The sequence below is a fragment of the Nilaparvata lugens genome, chromosome 13, assembly GCF_014356525.2.
Source record: "Nilaparvata lugens isolate BPH chromosome 13, ASM1435652v1, whole genome shotgun sequence".
NCBI classification, from domain to species: Eukaryota; Metazoa; Arthropoda; class Insecta; order Hemiptera; family Delphacidae; genus Nilaparvata; species Nilaparvata lugens.
The window spans coordinates 22,095,349-22,120,695 of NC_052516.1; the positions used below are offsets into that span (position 1 = coordinate 22,095,349).

Sequence of the window (25,347 nt, forward strand, 5' to 3'; positions counted from 1 at the left end):
GAAGATGCCAAAATTTGAGACAAAGTTGTGTCTACAATGTACCAGCGGTGACAGTCGGGACGAAAAAATTGTGAATTTTATGGTCTGTGAGGCGAGACAACGGCCAAACGTCCCCCTACCATGGGGAACCGAGCCAAATTTCAAAACAATCATTTCAAACCAGCAATTTCTACAGGACTAGATGAATTTTAGGGAAGAAAATTTGGTCTTCTTCAATCTACAATGAGATAGATCCAACATTGAAGAATTCAAATGGGAAGAATTGATGGTATTACACCATTATCAATCTCTGATAAAATTACAATTCAAATCGAGAGTCGAAAAAGCAACATAAAGGCTATTAATAGTATTGAGCAAGCGATTTGATTGGTAGCTGAATGACCTGACAAGATGTATGTTTGCAATTGGTCTAGATAAGCCACTCTCACGATGAGCGATTCAAGCAAATGCCTTTTCAAAGATCGGTGTATAAACCGCCATAACTGTGACTTCTATAAAAAATGCCTATTGTGGGAGTGACTTATTTAGGCCAATGGCAGACGTTTAACGTTCATGTTCATAAGATTCAAATAATCTACCAATTATATCACTTGCTCTCTAAATTTGGTTTTAGTTTACCGAACAAAGTTTATGGTGTAAATTAACAGAGTTAATAGTGTATGTATTTAGTCAATGAAATGAAATGAAATGTATAGCGAAAATCGCCTGTCGTCATTTTTAAAACTGATACACAAGCTATCATTCCATAAAAATGTCTAATCAACTCTAATCAACTCTAATCAACTAACCAGTATGATTTGCAATTGGAACATTGAAAAAATAACTGAATTTATATGAATCTTTATGAGATTCGATACTACCTATTAATTTCAGTAAACTATGGAGATCTTCTTCTTCTTCTTACAAACAAGGATTAGGCTTTAACCTGTTCCGACTCACATCTAGCCAATTATTTAAATAAACATGTAAAAATCCTATTATTGCCCCCGCTTGCGTGATCTGCCAACATCTCTTTTGCCTACTGGCTGATAATTATAGACTTTAAATGGTATTCTTTCAGCTGACATTCTTTGAACATGCTCCCTCCATTGATGCCGATTCTCCGTGACTCTTTCATTCATGCTGCAGATATTCAATTCTTTCCTAATATCTTCATTCCTGAAATGATATCTTCTCTCACACTCCTTGGTTCATCGGATAAATCTCATCTCGGCTACCTGCACTCTACTTTCAAGTGGCTTCGTAGTAACCCATGATTCACTACCATAGAGGACTGGAGCGGCCATTACCTTATAAAATTTCATAATTGTATCTGTTCTAGCTTTTTTACCCAAAGTCCTGCTGATATTTCCACATATCATTTGGAACTTTCCTATTTTCTTCTATGGAGGTCATCTTAAAAATAAATGAGCTACTGAGGATTCGTTGATCAGGAAATTAGAACAGACCAACTATTATATTCTAGTCTAATAACTTTTTTAATTGACATAATATTCAAATATAACTTTAGTTTTTATCATATTTGTTCAAGTAGAAGTTTTGAAGGTGACAGTCCAACATTACGTGATGTTTTCTTCAACATTGTAAAACCACTGAAAAGAATTACTCCGACCAGCAGTTCCGTCAAATCACAAATACAAAATTACGTTTCCTGTGGTCTGAAAAGTATACGATACTCCTCCTATATTACAACTTGTTAGTCAAAATTATTGATCAATAGTAAATGTTGATCAAACTAATGAACCAGACAACTACTAACTAACAATTTTCTCAACTAACTAGACACTATTTCAGGCTCAGTGCGTGACAGGTCATTAAGACTTGGTGTCCCAATTTCTTTTGTTTCCAAAACGTGTGTGCGTGGATAGCCCGAAATCAACGTTCACCATAAATGTCCGAATTTATGGATGCTGTCTGGGACAAAGTTATGGCAGCGCAGATTTATGGCTGATCTAAATTTGGACCGGCCTACAGCTCTCAACTGCACCCCTGCCCAAATCCTTTCACCTTTCCTGATCTGCATGAATTCACTTCAAAATGTCAGCATGCTTCTTATATTTGACTTGAATTTATTAGGTTAGCACAAACATTACAATGATCGGAAAAGAAGAAACAAGCTATTGCCCAAAACTTCTTCAATTTCCTTATTTATTTTCAAATTGTCCAAATATTATACATAGGTTATATTCATTTCAATTTCTACTCCAAATCACAATCCAAAAATATAGTTTAGAATAAAACAAACAATTTTAAATTTGGATAGATTGATAAACTTTCGTAAAAACATGAACATAAACTTTAAATTCACAATATAATGAATAAAATCACTTAAATTTCGAGCTCGAAAATTAGCACGTTCACCTTAGCTGTAAAAACATAACCTATTATTTGATACAACTTATTATTCTTCATTTTTTATTGCGGATGATGCCCACATGAGCTTCTTGCTTGTGCGTGGGTCATGGGGAGTGCGGGGGTGAATTATTATGATATGATCAAACATCCATGCCTTTTCGGGATTCGAACCCGCAACCAGGTAGCACTAGCAGACTGAAGGGTGCAACGCCTTAGTCGACTCGGCTATCTGGCCGGCCAGAATTCGGGAAAATAATATTTTTAGATCGAACCTGTTGATCTATCCTAATCATATTTATATGATCTGTAATTGTATTCTATCTATAATAAAGGGGAGAATTGGCTTATGTAAGTACGGGATAGAAAATTTACTAATGATGCATCATCACGTCTGAACTACTGAAGTGATTAACTTGAAATTTTGTATACATACTCTCAATTAATCAAGGATGGTTATAGGCCTATTTAATATTCTCCAAGACCTCAGTAGTACGTCAAATTTTCAGTACGATATTATGTAAAGTTTTAAATTGGACCCTTGCGGAGCACGGGTTACCACCAGCTAGAATATAATATAATAAAGAAAAGAATTGGCTTATACACGTACGGGATAGGAAATATTCACGAATGACACATCATCACGTCTGAACTATTCAACTGATCAACTTGAAATAAATTCTCAATATTATACCGAAGATGGTTATAGGCCTATTTAAAATTATTCAAGACTTCTGTACGTCAAGTTTTTAATTGGACCCTAGCGGAGCACGGGTTACGTGCTAGTAACAAATAAAATAAATAAATACGTCAGCATGCTTCAACTGTAAGTACTTCCAATGATTGCCATTCAAGCAATGACGATATTTGAAGCTAGTCTCTCTATAGGATAACTTCTTGCTTTTGTGAATGGGAAGCATATTGATATTAGTTATAAAGATTTATAAAACAATTGAAAGTTAATCGCAATAATATGTTCATAGTTCCCCTTATGTTTATAGTTATTAGTTGCCCTCACTATAGATAACTTCTTGCGATAGTGACATTTAGTTTTGACTGTCAGCATTGGTTCAATGGGAAGCATTGATGTAACAAACAAAAAAATAAAGGTCATTTAATATAAATTCTGACAGTTTAAAGTGAATCTAATAATAGATGAGGACCTAATCGATAGATTAATTGAAAATTAAATTTAAAAAAAAATAGAGAAGAACCTAATCAATTACTTAGATCAATTGAAGAGGAAAAAAGTTTTTCCTGTAAAGTTGATTGACTTGGAAAACCCATAATGTGATTGATCATATTCAACAATACTGATCTTTCAACAGATGGTGATTGATATACATAAAGATGCTGATTGGTCTATTAGTATGATGATGATGATGATGCAAAGACGACGAATATTTTCCAGTATGATGAAGAGATGGAGATGTAGAAGTTTTATAATAATGATTATTATTATTTTGAAGTTTTATAGTGATGATGATGTTGACGACAATGATGATGATCATGATGATGAAGACGATGACCTTGCCTAGAGTCATAAACATTCACTGATGAGTATGTTCGTTCACCTCAAGAATCCAACGCACCCACACAAGGCCAAACAGTTTACCACTCTTTTGAGAGCAGACTCCCTCTCTCTCACTCACTCTACATCACTCTATCTTTGTATCTCTCACTCCTCCGACTATCTCGATAGAATCATAGGCCACCTACACAAGTCTACTCTCAGATATTGCCTTGCTACAGGATCTTACTCTCTCTCTCTCTGAAAACATCTTTCATGTCTGATCTTTAAATATCATAATCACTCTCTAGGAGCTCTAAATTTAACAGTATGAAATTCTAATGAGAAAGTCACCGTTTGTATTTTATAACTAGCAAATAACCCGTGTTCCTCAAGAGTCTAATCAATAACTTTACAAACTGAAAACTTGACTTAATGGAATCTTGAAGAATTTAAAATAGTCCTATGACCATCCTTGGAAAATTAATAATCTATATATGCAAAATTTCAAATTCATCAGTTGAGTAGTTCAGACGTGATGATGTGTCACTCGTGAATTTCCCATCCCGTACGTGTATAAGCCAGTTCTTTCCTCTATTATGGTATAGATTACAGTAGAATTTTATGTGGGATAGAACAAATTTTCTCATTAGTCTCTCGACTAAACGAAATCGCATTATCTTTTAGTGTAAGTTCATCTACCCAATGACATGAAGATGATTTGTTGTCTACATTCAAAGAAAAGACACAAAGATAATATTATTCATAAGTCAATATCAACTGTTTACTCCAGAAATTTGAAGATTTTAAAGAGAGAGATTGATTGATTTTCCTCTCTGCCACACAAACCTTCAAAAAGAGAGCGAGAGAGAGCAGTTGAAGTTTTCCTTCTGCACTTTATCAAAATTGAGTGAAAATTATTTTAAATAATTGACATATGACCAATTAAAACTTATGGTATATTCAAACTTTTGAAACTGATTTATACTTTTTTGAGTCACATACACGGCTTTTCAAATTGTGTAAAAAATTGTTGGCCAAACAGTTTTCTCAATCTACGGTATCTCTGATATACATTGATCGCATCTCAGTCTACCTGTCCATTTCATTTCTTGTCAATATTCAGTAACTTTGTCAACAACTTTTCCAATAGATTTTCAACTTTGTCAGATTGCCAATCTTTTTCCTTATCAATTGAAAAAACTGATGCTATAGGACTACCACTAGTCAACTAAATTACCCATTACTTATTTATTCAATCATCCTGCATTTCACTACTTCCAGAATAGTACTACAAGCTTAAGCTTAAAACGGTTCCAAATTTAATTTCGGTCCAAATGTAGCTAGTTTATGTGTCAATCTCACATTTTTCAATTATTCTCCTGTTATGGATCCAAGTGTCGTGATTGTTTTCCTTTGAGAGACATTGTTTTAAAAATCTCAAGTGTAATTTATGTTTGGATTGTGATTTTTTGTGATAATAAAATTATAAGAACTGGAAACATAACCTTCTTTGGACTATATTAGAATAGAGAATAGGATAGAAAGAATGCTCTATTATTCAAGTTAACACAATACAATACATACAAACACTGATTTACGGCTTGATTAAAGAATCGCCAGCCGGGATTTGGACCAAAGTATGAAAATTTGAGAGAGAACAGTTTAGAGGTACTCCTGATGATTCATTCCCCCAATCATCGTATTGAATAATATATTATGTATTTGTCAAATTAATAAACTAAGGAATGAATGAGAGAAAAACGAGAAATGCCAGTAAACTAGGGCTAGTCTACTAGACTATCCACTAGCATCCACAGATCAAACAATAATAACTTCTATAGCTCCCATAACAATAAGAACCATAGCTTCTTCTTCCAACAACCATTCTCAGACAGATAGTATATAATGTGATCCATACCAGAGACAAACGAATTTGATATCCTCTTTATCGAATATCCTCAACGTATTATTTCCTCTATTTTCATACATTCTATACTCTCTGTTCAAAGAGCGGCAGACCATCATCTCTCTCAGAACAGTGCTCTCTCTCTCTCTGGGCCATTCTCTCTCCTCGACAGCCGAGCAGCGCTAGAGGTTAATCTAGATGACCTTGAGATGCTTGATCACGTGACTCGACTGCTCACCTGCTCAACGACCTTGCCAACCGCTCAACTATATATCTATACCTATGACTAGTCATTGTAGCTACATTATAGCTATATCTATGTAGGTGTATTGTAGTTCTATGTTGCCTACGCGCCCAACGCTATCCTATTCAATATGGAGCTGATCTAGTATATTGTCCCTGTCACTATATTTTTATATTTTTACTTGAACGTTATTTTTATAAATACGTACTTGGACACTGCTCTGTATATCACTAATTGTCCTATAATATCACAGATTTAACCTATGTTTAGTCTATGATTATATACATAGGAACACATGATTGAAGAACAACATTATCATAACTTTCATTTTTATACGGAGATACTTTGGTTATATATAGCACCAAATTAAAAATTCAATCTTCATGAGTATTTCTCATAGAACAAGTGGTGTATTTGTCTCTCAAATAGTAGTGAAAGTAGTGTATTTGACTTCCTAGTATGTATTTTCTTTATAATAATCTGAGTTGACTGAAGTGAACTTTTACGTACAAGACTCCCAGGACAAGGTTGACAAACTGTCAACTTCAATTAGTCTGAAATAAATTTACAGAGGTAAAAGAATGGAATCTTCCCTCTTCTTGGTTGAGTTGCATTATTGCATCATCTAATACCTAATATCATTGTATCATCTAATATCTGAGTAAGAGTTATACCCTACTTTCACCATTGTCGGTTTTTGATCAGATTTTGGTGTTTGAAGAGTACGAGAATAAAGAATATCTTAAAAACGGCATATTTGAACTTAATAGAGAATTAATGACTCTATGCAATTTTTAAATCAAGTTCTCCTATAAAATTAATGTTTCTGAATACTCAACACAGGTTGAGTATTTCTGATATATACAGCAGAATAAAGTTACAAAATAATAGTCATACATCAAATAAACAGCCGTGTGATAAATAAAAATAATAAACAACTAAATTTGTAATAGGTAAAATCTACATCAAAGACATGGACCAAAGTAACGTCACCTACAGCCATTCTATATATCTATACAACACTAAATAGTCATCAGTTTATGAGCCTCAAGCTACATTATATAGACTAGTACTTCAATATAGATATTTGAAAATATATCTTGATAATACAGATATATTTTATAGGCTGGCTCGACCGTCACTAACCTTGCCTTGAAAGAAACGTGTCCATGGCACCGTACCATCAAACAACTTCTTTTTTCTTCTTCTTCATCTTATCCTTCTCTTTCTTCTTCATCTTTTCTTGCATTAATATATTCGGCGATAAACCGGCTACTTGACGTTCATTCTGTTCCTTTCATTCTTTTTTCTCACCTGTTGCTTTTCTCAACTCTTTTTCTTCCTACTTGTTTTTCTTCGGCTCATTTCAATTTCACTTCTTATCATTGATTGCCCCGTATCTTAATGTCTCTTCTTTTGCTTCTCTCATCTGATTTGTCTATTTCTATTTCCCTCCTTATCATTAATCACTCTCATTAATTCCCTCCTACTCGTCTTCTTTATATTCCATTTATCCTTTTCCTTTACTCTTTTTTCTATCTCTTCTTAATTCACCCTGCATTTTTAATTCTTCTTAAACTTGATTTGAATACTTTTCTACTTTCACATGTTCTCTCCACTTATTGTAATTTTCTTCATATCATTTACTAACATTTATATTTTTCCTCTCCTACTACATGTTCACGTAACGAAAGCTATTTGTGAAATCGATTAGAAACTCGTCACTTCTTATTCCCAATTTCTCTCATTTTTCCTACTTTTTTCATTTCATCATTTTTCTGGCTCCTTCATTTTTCACCTCTTCTTCCTCTTACCCCAATTTTCCTCCTCATGTTCTCTTCATCTTTCTCCTCATTCACTTATCCTCAACTTCTTCCACTTTCGTATTTTTCCATTCTTCTTATTCTTCCTTCGATTTTCCTCCTTCGCTTCTACTTATTCCAATTTCCCCCCATGCAATTTCCTTGATTTGCGTCTTTCTCATAATTTTTCCATTCCAATTTTCATGATAAAAACCAATAAATCGATCTTTCTTTCCTCTTCCCTTCTTATCAGTAAGTTCTATCACAGGAGTTGCAATCTTGCAATCATCATATATATATCCAAATTCCTTTTTTGTTTTCCAGATTAGAATTGAAAGTGTTCCTAAATGAATTAAATGAAATGAGTTTGAATGAATTCCTACCAAAGGAGTTGCTATCATCATAGTTAACCGATTTTAATTATTTTAGTTCTGATAATAAATGAATTACAGTCAATGAACAAGAAACTATATGAATTTAATCAACTAATTAAAAAAGTATTTATAAGTATAACTCACCCTCCATTGGTTTCGCAATAGCGATAAACATTTTGTTCTTCCTTACAGACGCGAGATGGAGGTCCTGAATTTCCTGAACCACATCTGCAATTGAAATAGAAATTGAATAAAATTATCGAAGTTCAACCAATGAATAAGAAATCGTAATTGTAAAATGATCCAAGTAAATAGCTTCATAATATGCCTGAAAATGTACGGTATTATGAGACAGGCTTGTCTCACATCTATTGAATCAGAGAAGGCTTGTTTTGAAAAGACGGCTTCTCTGATTGGTTATCGTGGAATTAATCACGGTTTAAATTTAACCGGCTTTTTGCAACCGCGGCACGAAGCATGATTGGATAATAATCTTTATTATATAAATAAAGAATGTAGACAGTTCAGAGTTAAACTGAAGTTATTGGAAAAAAATGGGAAAATTACTCAATGAAATGAGGAAATCCTAATCAGAATGAAAGTTTTTGATAAAGTCAAATACAGAGCACAAGAGACACAAGGAAAAGTGATCAATAAATTCCAAGTCATTGACTTGGATATTTTATTGACATTGATATTGATATCTATGAATGGAACGTTTGTTACATTCAAATACTGTATGAGATGAATACAAAAAATCTGGTGTGGCGCACTCACACAACTTTCCTTGCCATTACGAAAATTGATTAGGCTACCTGACGCTAGTGTTCCCCTGCATCTAAAGTCTACCAATTCAAAGATCTGAGCCAGCTGGTGTCAGGACAATAACGCTGGAGACAAACGATGTCTCTTCATAGTGAATAACAACATTCTTCATAATAACAACATATTCTCCATAGAATCAACAGAACTGTTGCCAACACTTTGCAATTGAAATAATCACATTTTATCGAATTTAGAGCTTATTTTCAATTTTAGGTAAAAATGTTACTGAGCATCAATTGTATAGATTGTCATGCTCAATCTTTTCCATTTAAAATTTTCTGTTTAAATTGTATCTGAAGCCTGATAATTCGTAATCTAAAATCAAACTTTGCATAGATGAAGCGGAGCTCCTGAAATTTTTACAGATATGAGACTTGTGGAAGTTGATAGAGCTTATAAATGACTATTTCAGGTATAAATTTGATCAAAATAATTGGAGCCGTTTTCGAGAAAATCGCGAAAAACCCTGTTTTTGACGACATTTTCGCCATTTTAGCCGCTATTTTGAATTGCATTTAATCGAAATTGTTCGTGTCGGATCCTTATAGTGTAAGGACCTTAAGTTCCAAATTTCAAGTCGTTCCGTTAATTGGGAGATGAGATATCGTGTACACAGACGCACATACACTCATACACACACACACACACACACACACACACACACACACACACACACACACACACACACACACACACAAACATACAAACATACAGACCAATACCCAAAAATCACTTTTTTTGGACTCAGGGGACCTTCAAACGTATAGAAATTTAGAAATTGGGGTACCTTAATTTTTTTCGGAAAGCAATAGTCTACTTTCCTTAACTATGGTAATAGGGCAAGGAAAGTAAAAACACGTATGGAAATAGGTAGGCCTCAGTGCATGCTCTATTAATAGGTTAACAGTGACACAGAACAAAGTCTTCTTGTTGTTCTTCTTTGGCTAACCCTTATCCCAATCATATGAGGTCGGCGATTCCCTCCTTCAGCAGTTTTCTCCACAAAATCATGTCCATAACATAGAACACAGTACTGTAATTAAGTAAGTATTATTTGAACACTAAAATTCAATAACAGAAATTCAACAAAAATTTAGCAATTATTGTCAACATTTTAGAAATGAAGTGACAATATATTGTCACTGTATTATACATTGAAAATATATCACTGTGTTACTTCGTACTGTGGAACATATTTCATGTAAAAATGAGTAGCCTACTCATCACCTATTTATTATGATAATATCATATTTAGAGTGTTGTCTAAGCATCATGACCCCCTTAACTGGTTCAAAGTCGTGTCTACAGCCAGTATTGATAACAACTGATAAATATTTTACCCATTCACTACACAAGACAAACAAGGAAAATTTATATGAAATTCCAATATTCAAGACAACATTCCAGGGTGATTATGAACTTTTAAGGCTGATTAGAATGTGAAAAAATTATAGGATCATGTGAAGATTCGATCATGGTCATAGTTGAAAATTTCTTTCTTAAAAGGAGGAAGAAGAGGAAAAGGAGAGTGAAAAATGAGGAGTTGAAGGAAAATGAGAAGGAGGAGGAGAAGGAAAATGAGAAGGAGAGAGATTGAGGAAGTTAGCAAATTATTGAGGGAATTGGTTTTAGAATAGGCCTATCTTGGTGGTTCATGACTTTAGACTTCTTTCTCTATTTAAAAAAGGGATAATTATAGTTTATCAAGTTGGCAAAACTAATTCAATTAAACAGTACCGATATGATCATATTCAAATTCGACACCGATAAAGTTGATCAAATAATTAGACACAAAATTTATCACAGTTCAAGTGGCAGTGCAAACACTTCAACTGTTCATAGTGTCGGGAGGTTATTGTTTGATCAGGTTGCCGTCTTGTCTAAATTGAATGACTCATTTATATTGCGAACCGTCTTTTTGGGTCAGGGTTATAGGAGTGCTTCAACGCATATATGCACACACACACACACGCGAGATAAAATTCGCCATACTCGTGTGGATTCAATTCAAACTGCCATCATTTGTCCAATGGGAAGCATCGATACTATTTATGAGGAATACTCTGACAGTTTGAAGTGGATCTCAATATATTAACCCACATTAATATAGCAAATTAAGTCACTTGAAACTGTCATGATAGATTGAATGGGAAATATGAATGTTGTTAATGAGGAAACTTGACAGTTTGAAGTTGATTTCACAGTAGCATCCAAACAGTAATCTATGACAAAAAATAACTAGCCTAACTGCTACAATTCAAGTGTTGGAAGTACCGGCAACAATATTGTCTTCATAGAATTTTTCTGTTGTTACAAAAAAACTGTAGAAAAGAGTTTTTTACAGCTAAGAGAAATAAACAATTGGATCACTCTCTTGTATTTTAGTTGTTACACCAATACTTGTTCTGAGATTCTTCTTGGTGAATCCTTGCTACCCAATGAATTTCTGGCCTACTAGACAGAAGGAAATACCACTGATGCTATTTTTTAATTTTCACAAATTGCAAATGTGTAAGCACTCCCATAAGATGACAGATTGCACATGTGTGAATACTTCCATAAGAACCAATGGTATTCTTCGTCGTTACTGTAGAGCACACATTTACAGTAGGCCTACCTTAGTGAGTACGACTGGCGCATCTTGAATAGTAATTGACAAACAGTATCAACAGGATTGATTAATCATAGAGAAAATGTTTTATTTTTATTTTTCTTTATGGATTACTATTATTGTATCAATAATTAGCCTAAACTCAATCAAAATTTTAATGACAAGAAGCAAAAATCTCTAAATCAAAAAATTGAAATGTTATATAGGCCTATATAGCCTAATATTCTTATGCTTTTGGGTAACTTAACATAGAACTTGTAGCGTGTTATCACTGCATGTATGTTGTTATAAAAGGATAAGTTAACAATTTTTAAGTTTAGTTATAATTATTACAATTTTAGGCTTTTTTAGACATTTTTGATAAATACATAAAATCTATAGGTAATCCATTAATGTTAAATGAGTTCTGTAATGTCATATCAATAAGAAAACTATACTGTCAAAACGTCACGTTATTCCTAATTTACGATAATGTGACTGATAAATGTTATCTCCTACTTTGTTACATAAAATTATCAAGAAAGTTAGAATTCGTATTAAAATTGCATTAGTGGGGGAGACACTTCAAGCTAATAATGAGAATGAATACCCCCTCTTCTGGACGAGCACGTTTGGAAAAACGTGACATGGGATACGTTCACTTGTGAATAATACAACTCCCAAAATGAAACTCTCTGGTTTTGATGAGTCATCTATAAAAGAAGCTTAATAAAATAATGTTACCGGTGTCAAAAATGGTATATAATCAATGGAAATTGGAGAAAATCAGCACTGACCTTTCATATTTGAGGTTATTGTGCAAATTTGAAGTTTCGTCCCAATAGGCTGCTGGTGAATCCATATTATTTGTTGCTTGGACAACATGTGTTCACACATCCACAATAATACAACGACACAAAAATCAACAATTTTTCACACTAACCCGAAAAACAACGCGACATTACACAAATAATTGATTCACAATCAAATTGCCAGTAACACTACACCTAACCAAAAACCTACTAAACTTCAACACACTGCACAGCCAACAAGATTATGAAGTGATTTGCAATTTCACCGCTAGGTAGCGGTATCTTCGCACCTGCTCAAAAACCAGTGATACCACAACAAACTGTTGGCTCCCCTTTTCAAATTATCGTACCTATCAGTTTGCCAAACAAAGGTAGGCTAATCAAACTAGAAATAGATTGAAATTGTTGTGCTGTTCAAAAACCTAGACAAACTCTTTTGTACTGAACAAGCTTCTACACCGAAGTTTGAAGATAGACTGAGAGCTGAGAATTATCGGCCCGGTTACTTTCCACAAAACGTTCTATCAACTTCACAACATGTCACGCGTTCCAAAACGTGTGCCACAAGAAAACTGACAGAAAGCGTAATAAAGTGTTACAGGTGACACACTAGTCCCTCTACATGAAACGGAATTAATGTTTCTGCGACAAGGATCAGCGATATATTATTCACTTCTAGACTATTCCACCTACTTTACAATGTTATAGGAAGCTAGAAGTTAGAGGAACGTTTGATGAATGTTCTTCACGTGTGAATGATGACAAATCGCCTTCATACCAACAACAGTACACAGTAGTGTAGAGCATGTGCCTTTTGAGATTACAAAAATTATCATAGCTGAATGATGCATTCTTGAGTCACATGGTGCTCATTTTTCAAAACATGACTGTCTCAAATAAATACATAATGATGGCAGGACCCTTGGCAAATCCTTGAGGGAAATACACCGTGGGAATGAACGTGTATTCAACTAAGTCTGATAAAAAGATTCCTTCAAGCTTGTAAAATAAAAGAATAGTATAGATAAGCTTACTTTTCAACTATTCAATTCGATTCTAAAAATACTAGGTGAACATATTTTGAAAGCTCTAGAAGCACGTTTTTATAGAACAAGATTCAACTTCAAGGAAGTTTGAATTAACACAAAAACATTTGTGCAAAAGTATTGATAAAATAAGAATTTATATCCTCATTTCTAATTCCAGTGAATTATAGTGACATTACGTTCATAAGAGTAACACGATCTCAAGAGTCTTTGAAAAAAGAGTAATTTAGCAACCCCTTGACTTACAATTTTTAATAAAACATATTCAAGTAACTTTTTATGTTGTTGTGCACGTAATGCTGTGATATAGAAATCCATATTGAATAAAAAACGAATTGAAATATTTACTTATATATTTAGTATGGCATATTGTATGAGATATCTTCTCAAACAATTTTAACAAACCATTGCTTTTGTAAAAATATTTTTTTAATTTTCTTTCATCCAACAAGTTTAGTTTAGTGTGTCTATTATTGAATCTACTAGTCAGTGAATATTGGTCAGTCTTCGAAGTGTCAATAATATTGATGGAGTTTGAGACACATTTTGATTGAACTATGAGTTAGATGTCAACTTCAACTGTCACATTCAATGAAACGTGCAATACCATTCACATCACGTTTTGCGTTCTGACAGAGTCACCAGTCACAGTCGGTAGTCATACACTGAAATAAATTGTTCTAGATTTTTTCAGAAATGATTCGATAGACTATCATTTCAAACAGTTACCAACATGTGTATACAAGTGTGCTCAAAGAGGTCTATGAACTAATCAATCTTCTATATCTATCTACATTTCATTAATATACAGATTCAATCTTATACTTTTTTAAGTTTCATTTTTTCTAGTGCTAAGATCCGAAGTTTGCATCAGTTTTGTTTTATTTTCCTATCTAAGAACTTGTCTCTTTCTTTCTTCTATTTTCAGGTGTGCCTCAATCAGTTCTTATCCTTACCGCCCGCATTTGTTATAAAAAATGACTTCACAGTGGAAATTGAAAATTACGAAATGTTTTGGATTATGATACGGTATTCAACTTTTAACTTTCTCAGTCTTTTAGTCTATGAAGTATATTTTATACCTCCAGTCAGGAAATTGAACTTTTCTTTAACAAACCTGTTATTTTTTTCTCATTCAATTGTCTCCAAAGACTTATATTCTTAATAAATCTTTCTCCTTAATTTCTTATTATTTCATTAATATACGTCCTCTTAGGAGGTTATAGACATATCCTTGTTCAGCTTCTTCCTTTCCCTCATCCTCATTCCTTCCTTTTCATCCATCTTTCACTTAATCTTCAACATTTTTATTTAAAAACCATTATTTTTCATGATGTTTCTTTCTTCTCCTCCTTCCAATAATCTTGATTCTCTTCAACTTCCAGCTCACACGGTTTCTCTCTTCTTACTTCCTATGCCTTCTTTTGTAAACTGTTAACCGGGAATGAAGGTGTGACCAAAGTTTGATTTAATTCTGGATTAATCGCGAGTTAAACTGCTAATTCCTGTTTCCAGCCCTTAACCTGCATGAAACATTCATTTATTCATTTCCGGAGGATTTATCACAAGTCAGAAGTTAGTTGGATTTCGGAGTATAAGTTTAAGGTTCGTTTCAAGACATGTGCCGGAGTATCATGTTCCATCAGATATGTTTTACACTCCTCTCCACGTGTTATGAACGTATCTATTCAAGATTTCAGGGTGCAACAGTCTCTATCATTCTTGAATAGATAGACACGTTTCAACTCAATTCAAGTCCGCATGATCGATCAATCACAAGCCCACAAGAATCACAGACAGTCAGGGATCACTTATTCAAGTCTACAGAGACGGGTGTCCTGGCTGTGATGAACACTTGCTGCAGAGTGCAATATTAATGGAAGTACGGTGTTTCGGAACTTTCGAGTGTAAATGTTTTTTTATCGGCAGAAATAAAAATTACAACATCATAGAAATACATAATAAAAGCAATAAAAACTCTACAGCACGAGAAAATACTATTACAAAATAAAATGAAATGCCAATTGAGTATTTGCATCTGGAGATACTAGACCTGTTTGAGATGGTGATATAAAAATTGATTACAAAACTACCGATAAGAAGTAGTTACTGAAGCTTACCTAAAAGCTGTAGCTTCTCATCTCAGTAGCTCTCACATCTTGGTAGTCACAGAATAAGGAAAGACTATATTGTTCCTTACTCCGTTTGGAAGAGTGTTAATGGGATGTGTAGGCCTATTTTCAAGTATCCTTTCAGAACAATGAACGGTCTATTACCATCTGTTATCTGCTCAAACCCCACCAATCTACGTTCATGCAAAAAAACATATTAGTTTATTAATTTCTAACTTCATTCTACATTTTCAACGTTCAATGAATCGTCAGTAAATATTTTATAAGTTCATCAAAAGTACGGTAGGCTATATACGAGCATATGTAATGTTGTAGTTAGCATTAAAAAAAATCTGAACTGATCTAATCTCGCAGTTATAAATTAATCTCTCAACAGCATTATATCCTCACCATTACACTCGCAAAATAAATAGTGAGGTCCACGTTATAATGGCAGTGTTTGATTAGCAATGGTATTGCTATCCTTGTCTATCATTCAACAAAGCGGATAGCGCTACCTTTCTCTCGAATTGCTCTGTTGCCAGATCGTCTTTTAAATATGTAGAATTAATAATTAATAAACAAAATATTTCATCTTCATTATAAAAATTCATTATTAAATTACTGAAAAATATAATTCCTTGCTTCATAAAATATAATTTATTATTTTAAACGAGAATGGACAATTAATATTACATTAATCAACCTGTATCAGCTACCGTCAAGAAGGCATTGACAAGACAGTGAGGATCGGCAACGTTGTTCTACTATCTTACTCCACTGCCATTATAAAGGTGCGTACAGATATACGCGCCGCGAACATGAGCAATTCAATTTTAATCAGCTGATGCCAAGCTTTTTATATCTGTATCTTACCGTTTCTGTAAAAATACAGATATAGTCAGCTAAAAGTGAATTGCTCATGTTCGCGGCGCGTATATCTGTACGCACCTTTAGGTGGACCTCGCTATAGATCGTACAATTATATTTGTATAAAAACTAGAATATTACTAATATGAAGAACAATACTAGCCCGATAGAGCTATTACTGAGAAAGGAAAATAAACAATTATTGAAAGAAATGACTGAGGTAACTAATAGAATTATTAAATTAACATAGGTGAATAAATTAGAAAAGCATAATAGGTCAACTTCCTGAAACGATGTAAACAATATTATATTGATTGGACACCTCCGCAGAGCTACAATCCGGAAAACGGCTCTCGATTTCCAGGAAACTTATAGCAGGGAACGAACCCTTACTAAATGGTAATAATAATTATTGTGTAACATCAGAAACACCCCGCTTCCCTGCTCCATTCGGAAATAATGTAAACACGTGTTGGCTGAAAGTCGTACGCTTGACTGTTTATGTAATCGAAATAAGTACGGACATGTGACCATTTATTGCGACTTCACAATCTGAAGTTCTCAAATAAGTTTGATTTATTTGAGAACTGATCCAATAATTCGATTATTATTTACTTTCCTTGCCCTATTACCATAGGTAAGGGAAGTATTGCTTTCCAAAAAAAATTAAGGTACCCCAATTTCTAGTTTTCTATACGTTTCAAGGTCCCCTGAGTCCAAAAACATTATTTTTGGGTGTTGGTCTGTGTGTGTGTATGTGTGTATGTCTGTGAACACGATAACTCCATTTCTAATAAACCGATTGACTTGAAATTTTAAACTTAAGGTCCTTATACCATGAGGATCCGACAATAAGAAATTCAATTCAAGATGGCGGGAAAAATGGCGGATAATTACTAAAAAACCATGTTTTTCACGGTTTTTCTCGAAAACGGCTCCAACGATTTTCTTCAAATTCATACCATAGATAGCTATTTATGAGCCCTATCAACTGACATGAGTCTCATTTCTGGGAAAATTGCAGGAGATCCGTAATATTCTTGAGAAAAATGGCGGATAATCACTAAAAAACCATGTTTTTCACGGTTTTCTCGAAAACTGCTCTAACGATTTTCTTCAAATTCATACCATGGATACCTATTCATAAGCCCTATCGACTGATATAAGTCTCATTTCTGGGAAAATTGCAGGAGCTCCGTAATATTCTTGAGAAAAATGGCGGATAATTACTAAAAAAACATTTTTTCACGATTTTCTCAAAAATGACTTGACCGATTTTTTTCAAATTCAAACCCTGTATAGTTATTTATCAGCTCTATTAACTGGCATGAGTCTCCTTCCAGGGAAAATTGATGGGGGGTCCACCCCATCCTTGAGAAATGGACTTTGAACCTCCTTCTCGTGCATGAGGTAGGTAGGTAGAGCAGTTCATAAAAATAACACATGCTCGAGATATTTAATCTGTAGAACAGCTGTTTTGACTTTTGAAGAATATCATCGAATTTCACAATTTACACAAAGGAAGAAGTACTGTACTCTGAAAACAATTATATATACTGTACACATAAACAGTAGTCTGATTGTAGTTTCAAATAATGTTGCTGCCAATCGTCATTATGTTATTCCCCTAAATTATACTCCTTCAAGAATGGGGCTTACAGTTCAATGAGCAAGGAAAGTTATGTGAGTGCGCCACACCAGAATTTTTTCAGAATAGATTTAAGAGATCTCATTTAAATATAGTAAGAAATGTTTGAGCTCGTGGCTAGAGCACAAGATTTCTTTTTCTAGCCACGCCAATAAATTATTTATTTTCTTGTAACACTGGTGTTAATCCTATTATATTAAGCGAGCAATTTCTGTATACATATTTATGTGGTTATATGAGTATATATTTATGTTCAACGGATCTCGAAAACGGCTCTAACGATTTTCACGAAATTTGGAACAAAGTAGGTTTATGATATAAAGATTCGATTGCACTAGGTCTCAACCCTTGGATAACTCGCTTAAGGACATTAAAAGGATAAATACGTCCTTGGAAAAACAGCTGGAAATTTTGTCGTCTGTCGATACCGTAATGGAAGAGAGTGAACGAGTGCATGTGTGTGGGATCATCCAGCTGATCTCACGAGAAGAAAAATTCAGCAAGAGAAACTTTTTTCGTTTATTTCTCTTTTTTTTAGAGAGCATGTTTACTTTAGAAAGTCCAAAATAGTAACTAGATGCTGTTAGTGATACATAGTATATTAACAAAAAATATTGTAGCAAACATAGTATATCATTCTAAATCGAATTTTTAGTATATCTATTATTTGTAATAATTGATGATGTGTTTGTTTTTGAAGTGTGAATAAATTATTGTTATTTTGATGAGTGATAGTAGCTTAACCTAGATTTTGATTTGGACTGTAGTATAAATTTGAGAAGGGACAGTTTTGGGCATAAACCTGTTGTGCCTCCTCATATAACTGTAAAACTAATTGTATATGACTGAGAAAATGAATAAATAAATATAAACTATAAATTCAATCTTTCGTTACAAATTTTCTATGCTTTTACACTCCAGAGCAAAGCTCGGTCCCCCGATATTAAATTTGATTTGATTTAGGCTAAGTAATTGTTTGTAGCTATTGTTTGCTCTATCTAATAATAAATAACTTCTGCTTAGGTGCTTCTATTAAATATCCGCAGTAGCGGTCGAATAAAAAGGAGATTTGAATTTGGCGCGCAGGGATATTTTGATTTGTTAGGTTGGCTAGGCCACGCCTCAGTACACGTGAGCCGGCAACTTCAGAGAAGGTCACGTGCATTTAAATGTGTTACTTTTGCGGCTCCCCCGTCACTGCACACTGCTATAACGCACACCGACTCCACACCACCTCACTATGCTTCAAACAATAATGTTTACGTACAAGGAAAGTGGAGGAGAATGAGAAGGGGTAGAAGGGAGAAGAAGATGAAAAGAATGCGAAGTAAGAGGAGGAGGAGGATGTGAAAGAGAATGAGGAGTAAATGAAGGATGAGGAGGGGAAGGAGGAGTAAGTGGATGAGGAGGAGGAGGAAGAAGAAGAGGAGGGAAAAGAGAATGAGGATTACATGGAGGAGGAAGAGGAGAATGAGGAGTAAATGGAGGGGAATGAGGAAAAAATGAAAGAGGAGGAGGGGAAAGAGAATGAGGATTACATGGAGGAGGAAGAGGAGAATGAGGAGTAAATGGAGGGGAATGAGGAGAAAATGAAAGAGGAGGAGGGGAAAGAGAATGAGGAGCAGGAGGACGAAAAGAAAGAGAATGAAGATTAAATGGAGGAGGAGGAGGTAGGGAATAATGAGGAGGGGAATGAAAAGAGAGAAAATAAGGAGTAAGTGAAGAAGATGAAGGAGGAGCATGTTTGTTAATGAACATGTTTACTTCAACAGTGTCTAAAAAGAGGCTCTGGTCCTGGATATATTATTTAACCATATTAGACAAAAAAACTTGTATTATAAGAAAAGTTTGTATTGTCTTTGCTAACTGGTGCGTTTCGCTAGTCTGAACATCTAATTTCAGATTATATTGTTCTTGGAACCTCCTAATTAAAATAATAATAAAAATCAGTTTATCAGGAGTAAAATATTTTCGTAATATAAATTTACAGTTGAAGCACAAATAATGCCAATTACTCCCATGTGATATGACTAAATATTTTATTACAAAGGAAATACAACTCTAATGCTGCGTTTACACCAAAGTTATTAACGATATGTTAATATAACTTAATCTTTATAGATTCTATGAGATTGAACATAACTTATCATATACATGATGGACATATGTGTTTGCCAAGTTCCATAGAATCTAATAAAGATTCTAATAGAATCACATGATGAACACTTGTGTTTGCCAAGTTTCATAGAATCTAATATAGATTCTAATAGAATCTATAAAGATTAAGTTAACATTTTGTTAATAACTTTGGTGTAAACGCAGCTTCATCAACTGATTTCTGTAACTTATATCTACGAATAAATACTTTCAATCTGGCTGAGTTTGACTGATTGTCTTGGGGTGGTACTTGAACGAAAGTGTAATGGGAGATATCTTTGTTGAATTTGAAATATTTGGAGAGAATACTGCTGGAAATCTATTGAGGGGAGATCAGTATAATTAAGGTGTGAGAGCAAGCAATCAATTCAATGAAAGAACTACAAGGACTCATGAACGGTTCAAATATGAGAGATTGTCAAAGTATATTTGAAAGAAGTCAGGAGCTATTTGTGGAGTTTTTTTAGAATCACAATGCAAAATCAATAACTACTTTAAAATTTATGACTGGTTATTGTAACATAGTTTAAATTATCTTAAATTGTATTCATGCTCATAAGGAAGGACTCTGGTATTGCACATAGAAACTGTACGAGAAAAGATCCCATACTTTTTTCATTCAATCACACAAACTATGTTATGGAGTATGTGTCATATCTAGAAAATATAAAAAAAAAATACTCATAGAAGTAGAAAATAATTTCCAAACAGGAAACATTAACTCTATACAGTCAATACATTGACTCTCTGTCAAATTTATATTACAAATTGCTTTTTCATATCATATACAGTTCAATTATTATTTTCTTAGTTTATATCATGTAAATTCATCTATAATTTTGCTGTATTGTAAGCTATTGTATATAAGTGTATAAGACATTATATATTGTAATCTACATAAATAAAGTACTCAATCAATCAAATGAAACCTTGAAAATTTAATAAATGTGACAACCGATCATGCTTTGGAGCAAATCCTCATTCGATCATCCAAAACTGAGTGATTGGAATAGGTAGTTCTTCAAAGGCTTTCCTAAAATGACTGCTACTATATAAATAAATCTTCCATCAAAGATATTCTGTTCAATTATTTTGACATCATTATGGATATCACTGGAGATTGTGAAGAAAGTCATCGAATGAAGTAAAACAAGAATAATGAGAGATGTAAATGATTTCCAGAAGCATAACCTTCTCATGAGAACATAACATTTTTCTTCAAGACTCTGATGGACAACAGAATCTGCATAATGTTATCAATGGTCTGGAAGCAAGTGAAGAAGTGTGTGATTCTCTTTTGAACGTATAGAAAGAAATAGTTATTCGGTCTCCAATGATTTTTATCTGAACATAGTTGTGGCAAATTGTAAAAGTGTATTCTCACCTATAAAAAGATACAGAGTTCTTTCATTCTCCACAATGCAATCAAACAAAAATCCTAGTCTTAGTTGATTCTAGAACAAAAAGATCTGATCTCTGTATTTTTACTAGGCTATTATAGATAATTCAGCATTGAAGTTTTAGTGCAGCATGCATTTCTACAATAACCGCAATCTCTGTCAACATCTGATGGATATTTGAAAAAACTCTTAATCTCACTTGGCCCATGAAATTGTGAATGAAACTAGTTGTGGATTTGACTAAATCCCTAAATATCGTTGACAAATTCGCATAATGATGACATGGCTCTCCTGAATATTCAACTCCTACTTCACTTTTCAAAACTTCAATACGCTGCAAGATTATGGAAACTTTGTGATGAGAAGAGTTATGAAAATTCTCAATAAAGATGGAGTGATACAGGTGGACATAGCTTTTCATGTCTATGGTCTTAAATCAAACAAAGGTAGTGAACATATTAGAAGCAGCAGAGTAAAAGAATCACTCCAATAATATGCTCTCCAAACCATCGAGACTTGATTTCTAAATCTGTGGCAGAGATTTATTAATGTGACATGCAAGAATCTATAAAGGAATAATCCATACGTTAGCTACGTGCAGGAATACATACATTCATTCATTCATTTGTGGATGAAATTACAAATCATATAAATATGTTTGGGAAAGAATAACAGGCATGGCAAACTATTCGAATCCCAAATTTTGATACTGAATATCTTGTTACCATTTCAAAACAGTCTGAACGGGAATACCATAATGGATGAATCAATCAAAAGTTAGTGAAATATCATTATAATAATACTGTTAGAAATAATATGAATGAATATTTGAATTTTCATTTCATTTTGATTTGACACATATCTATTATTATATTGGATATAATTTCTCAAAAGTTCACGACAAACTGAAGATTCACGAAAGATTAACATTTTCATACTAAACATAATCATTATGATAATGAATGAATGATGAATTCCATTTCCACCATGAAGGACTAAGAAATTCTACAAATATTTCTTGGAAATTAACGACCACTATATCAAGTAAGCGTGGCCAGAGTGCAATTTTAATAATATATTTAGCCTGCAGTGCATCACAATAAATTAATTTGAGATACAAACAATAGAACATAAACAAACACATATAAATATTATCATTATTCTATCCTAATATATTTCTTGAAACCCAAGTTTCGTTTATTTCAAACAGTCATTTCATAGTTTCCTTGCAGAATGAGATGAAGTTTGTAATTTTGACCATAATTAGTATATTATGATGAAAATGATCAATTATTGAGACTTGAGAGTTGAAAAATCGTGTTCAGCGACCGAAAATACATAAGATAGCGTTCCTGAAATACATAATTTGAATGCACAGACTAGTAGGAGCGATGCGATAGACAGGCCATTACGCGCATTAATCATGGGGGAGGACCGAGCCGCAGCGTAACAGTGCTACTTATCCCCCTCCCACCACCGCATCTATGATCGTAAACCCCAAACTATATATATCATTGGATTCAGGAAGAAACGGCCTACAACGTTTATTGGGAGCCTTTTCCTCTAAGTCGGCTAATGACTTCAATATTCGAGAAATAACAAAAAGTCCATAATAAAAAAATACATTTTTCGAGATATTTTATTTTTTTACGGAAAAACTATGCAGTTTATCGCAAAAATGTAGAGGACCACATTGAAAGCCAGTTATGTGTACATAATATTGAGAAAAAATTGAAAGCTGTACTATGAATAGTAACTGCAGGGCAGGCGATTTTATAAGCGCGCGTTTTTTACAACTTACCCCCCTCCCCCCAAGCTGTCGACCACCCTGGGACGTGACGACATCGAGTTTCATATACACTAAAGACCCCCTAACAATAATCCGAAGTCAAATTCTCTGCCTCTCTCATGTATGCTCAATGTAAGCCAGCGCCTGGACTATATAGATTATCTAAAGTAAGCCATGGTTTTACCTGTTTGCCTCCACATATTATTTTTTGTAAATAAATAAATAAATTCTTTTAAAGTACAAAGAATGATCAGTGAGACACAAAATAATAAATAAGACTCAATGAAATAAAAAATCAGCGAAAATAGTTTTTATTACTTAAAAGGGTTGGTACTTGATAACTTTTATTTACTTTTAATTTTATCAGCCCTTTAAAGATAATTGAGCATTTCTATTAGTAAAAATCTGGTGTGGCGCACTCACACAACTTTCCTTGTCGTTATGAGAATTGATCAACTGACGATAGTGTTCACGCGCATCTCAAGTCTACTATTCTAAGATCTAGACCTAAGCCAGCTGGTGACAGGACAATAACGCTGCAGACACATGAAGACTGACGGCTATCTCTTCATAGTGGATGATTTAATAGAATTAATACTTACCAACAGTTTGCAAATTGAATAATCTTATTTTCTCGAACTTGGAGCTTATAATCAATTTTAGGTGAAAATGTTAATGAACATAATTTGTAGAGATTTTTATGCTCAATCTTTTCCACTTGAATTTTTTTGTTTTAATTGTATCTGAAGCCTGATAATTGGGAATCTGAAATCAAACTTTGCATAGATGGGGCGGAGATCCTAAAATTTTTACAGATATGGGACTTGTGGCAGTTGAAAGAGCTTATCAATGACTTTTTTAGGTATAAATTTGATCAAAATCGTTGGAGCCGTTATCGAGAAAATCGCGAAAAACCCTGTTTTTGACAACATTTTCGCCATTTTAGCCGCTATTTTGAATTGCATTTCATCGAAATTGTTCATGTCGAATCCTTATATTGTAAGGACCTTAAGTTCCAAATTTCAAGTCATTCCGTTAATTGGGAGATGAGATATCGTGTACACAGACGCACATACACTCATACACACACACACACACACATACAGACCAATACCCAAAAAACACTTTTTTGGACTCAGGGGACCTTGAAACGTATAGAAATATAGAAATTGTGGTACCTTAATTTTTTTCGGAAAGCAATACTTTCCTTACCTATGGTAATAGGGCAAGGAAAGTAAAAAACAATAACCCAATTATTACTGAAACATCAATGAATTATAACCCACAACTAGTGAAACCTACCCAGATTGAATTGTGTCATTACCAATAAATTAGAAATTTCAATGATTGCAAAGGTACCGTACTGATGATAAAATAATAAATTTAATTTTCTCCATACTTTACTTCAGTATTGTGAAAAATGCATGATCTGCGTATTAAAGGTAATTTTTTATTCAATAGCAGATAAATATGGTGAAATAAAATATGCACTGAATACAGTAATCTGAAACCAATACTATAATAATGAAACCAATTATCTATTTCTTAATATTGTACCAAAAACGTTCAATGATTTACCAGATACTTGTGCTGAGTTTTTTAATATGCGCTTACTGAATGAAATTTAAAAATTTGGTTGAATAATTACACTTAAAATGTAGCATAATGAAATTCATTACTAATGTATTGTATTGTTGTAAGCCATTTCGTTCTACATTTTTATATGTAAGTTCACGTTGACTATGCTTTATAACACTTTCAGCTTTTTGAGAGCTGAGCCAACAATTAATTAGTTAATATCATGATAATATTAACTGTTAAGTAAATTCTTGTAAAAATAACGTTTACTGATATATATTATTGAATTTACCTGTTCTTGTATATTGCACCTTGTCAAGCAGCCTCTTT

At 33.5% G+C, this 25,347-nt stretch overlaps 1 protein-coding gene across 1 annotated transcript in view; it reads right to left on the reverse strand.

Moving 5' to 3' along the window:
* LOC111050521 (transcription factor cwo) overlaps positions 1-12,899 on the reverse strand; it is a 63,705-nt gene extending 50,806 nt beyond the window's left edge. The window contains exons 1-2 of the mRNA XM_022336858.2: positions 12,404-12,899; positions 8,336-8,419 (exon numbers count right to left, since the gene is read on the reverse strand). Coding sequence (XP_022192550.2) covers positions 8,336-8,419; positions 12,404-12,468 — 149 coding nt within the window. The 5' untranslated portion in view covers positions 12,469-12,899. The remainder of the gene's footprint in view (positions 1-8,335; positions 8,420-12,403) is intronic.
* Positions 12,900-25,347: the final 12,448 nt, after the last annotated feature.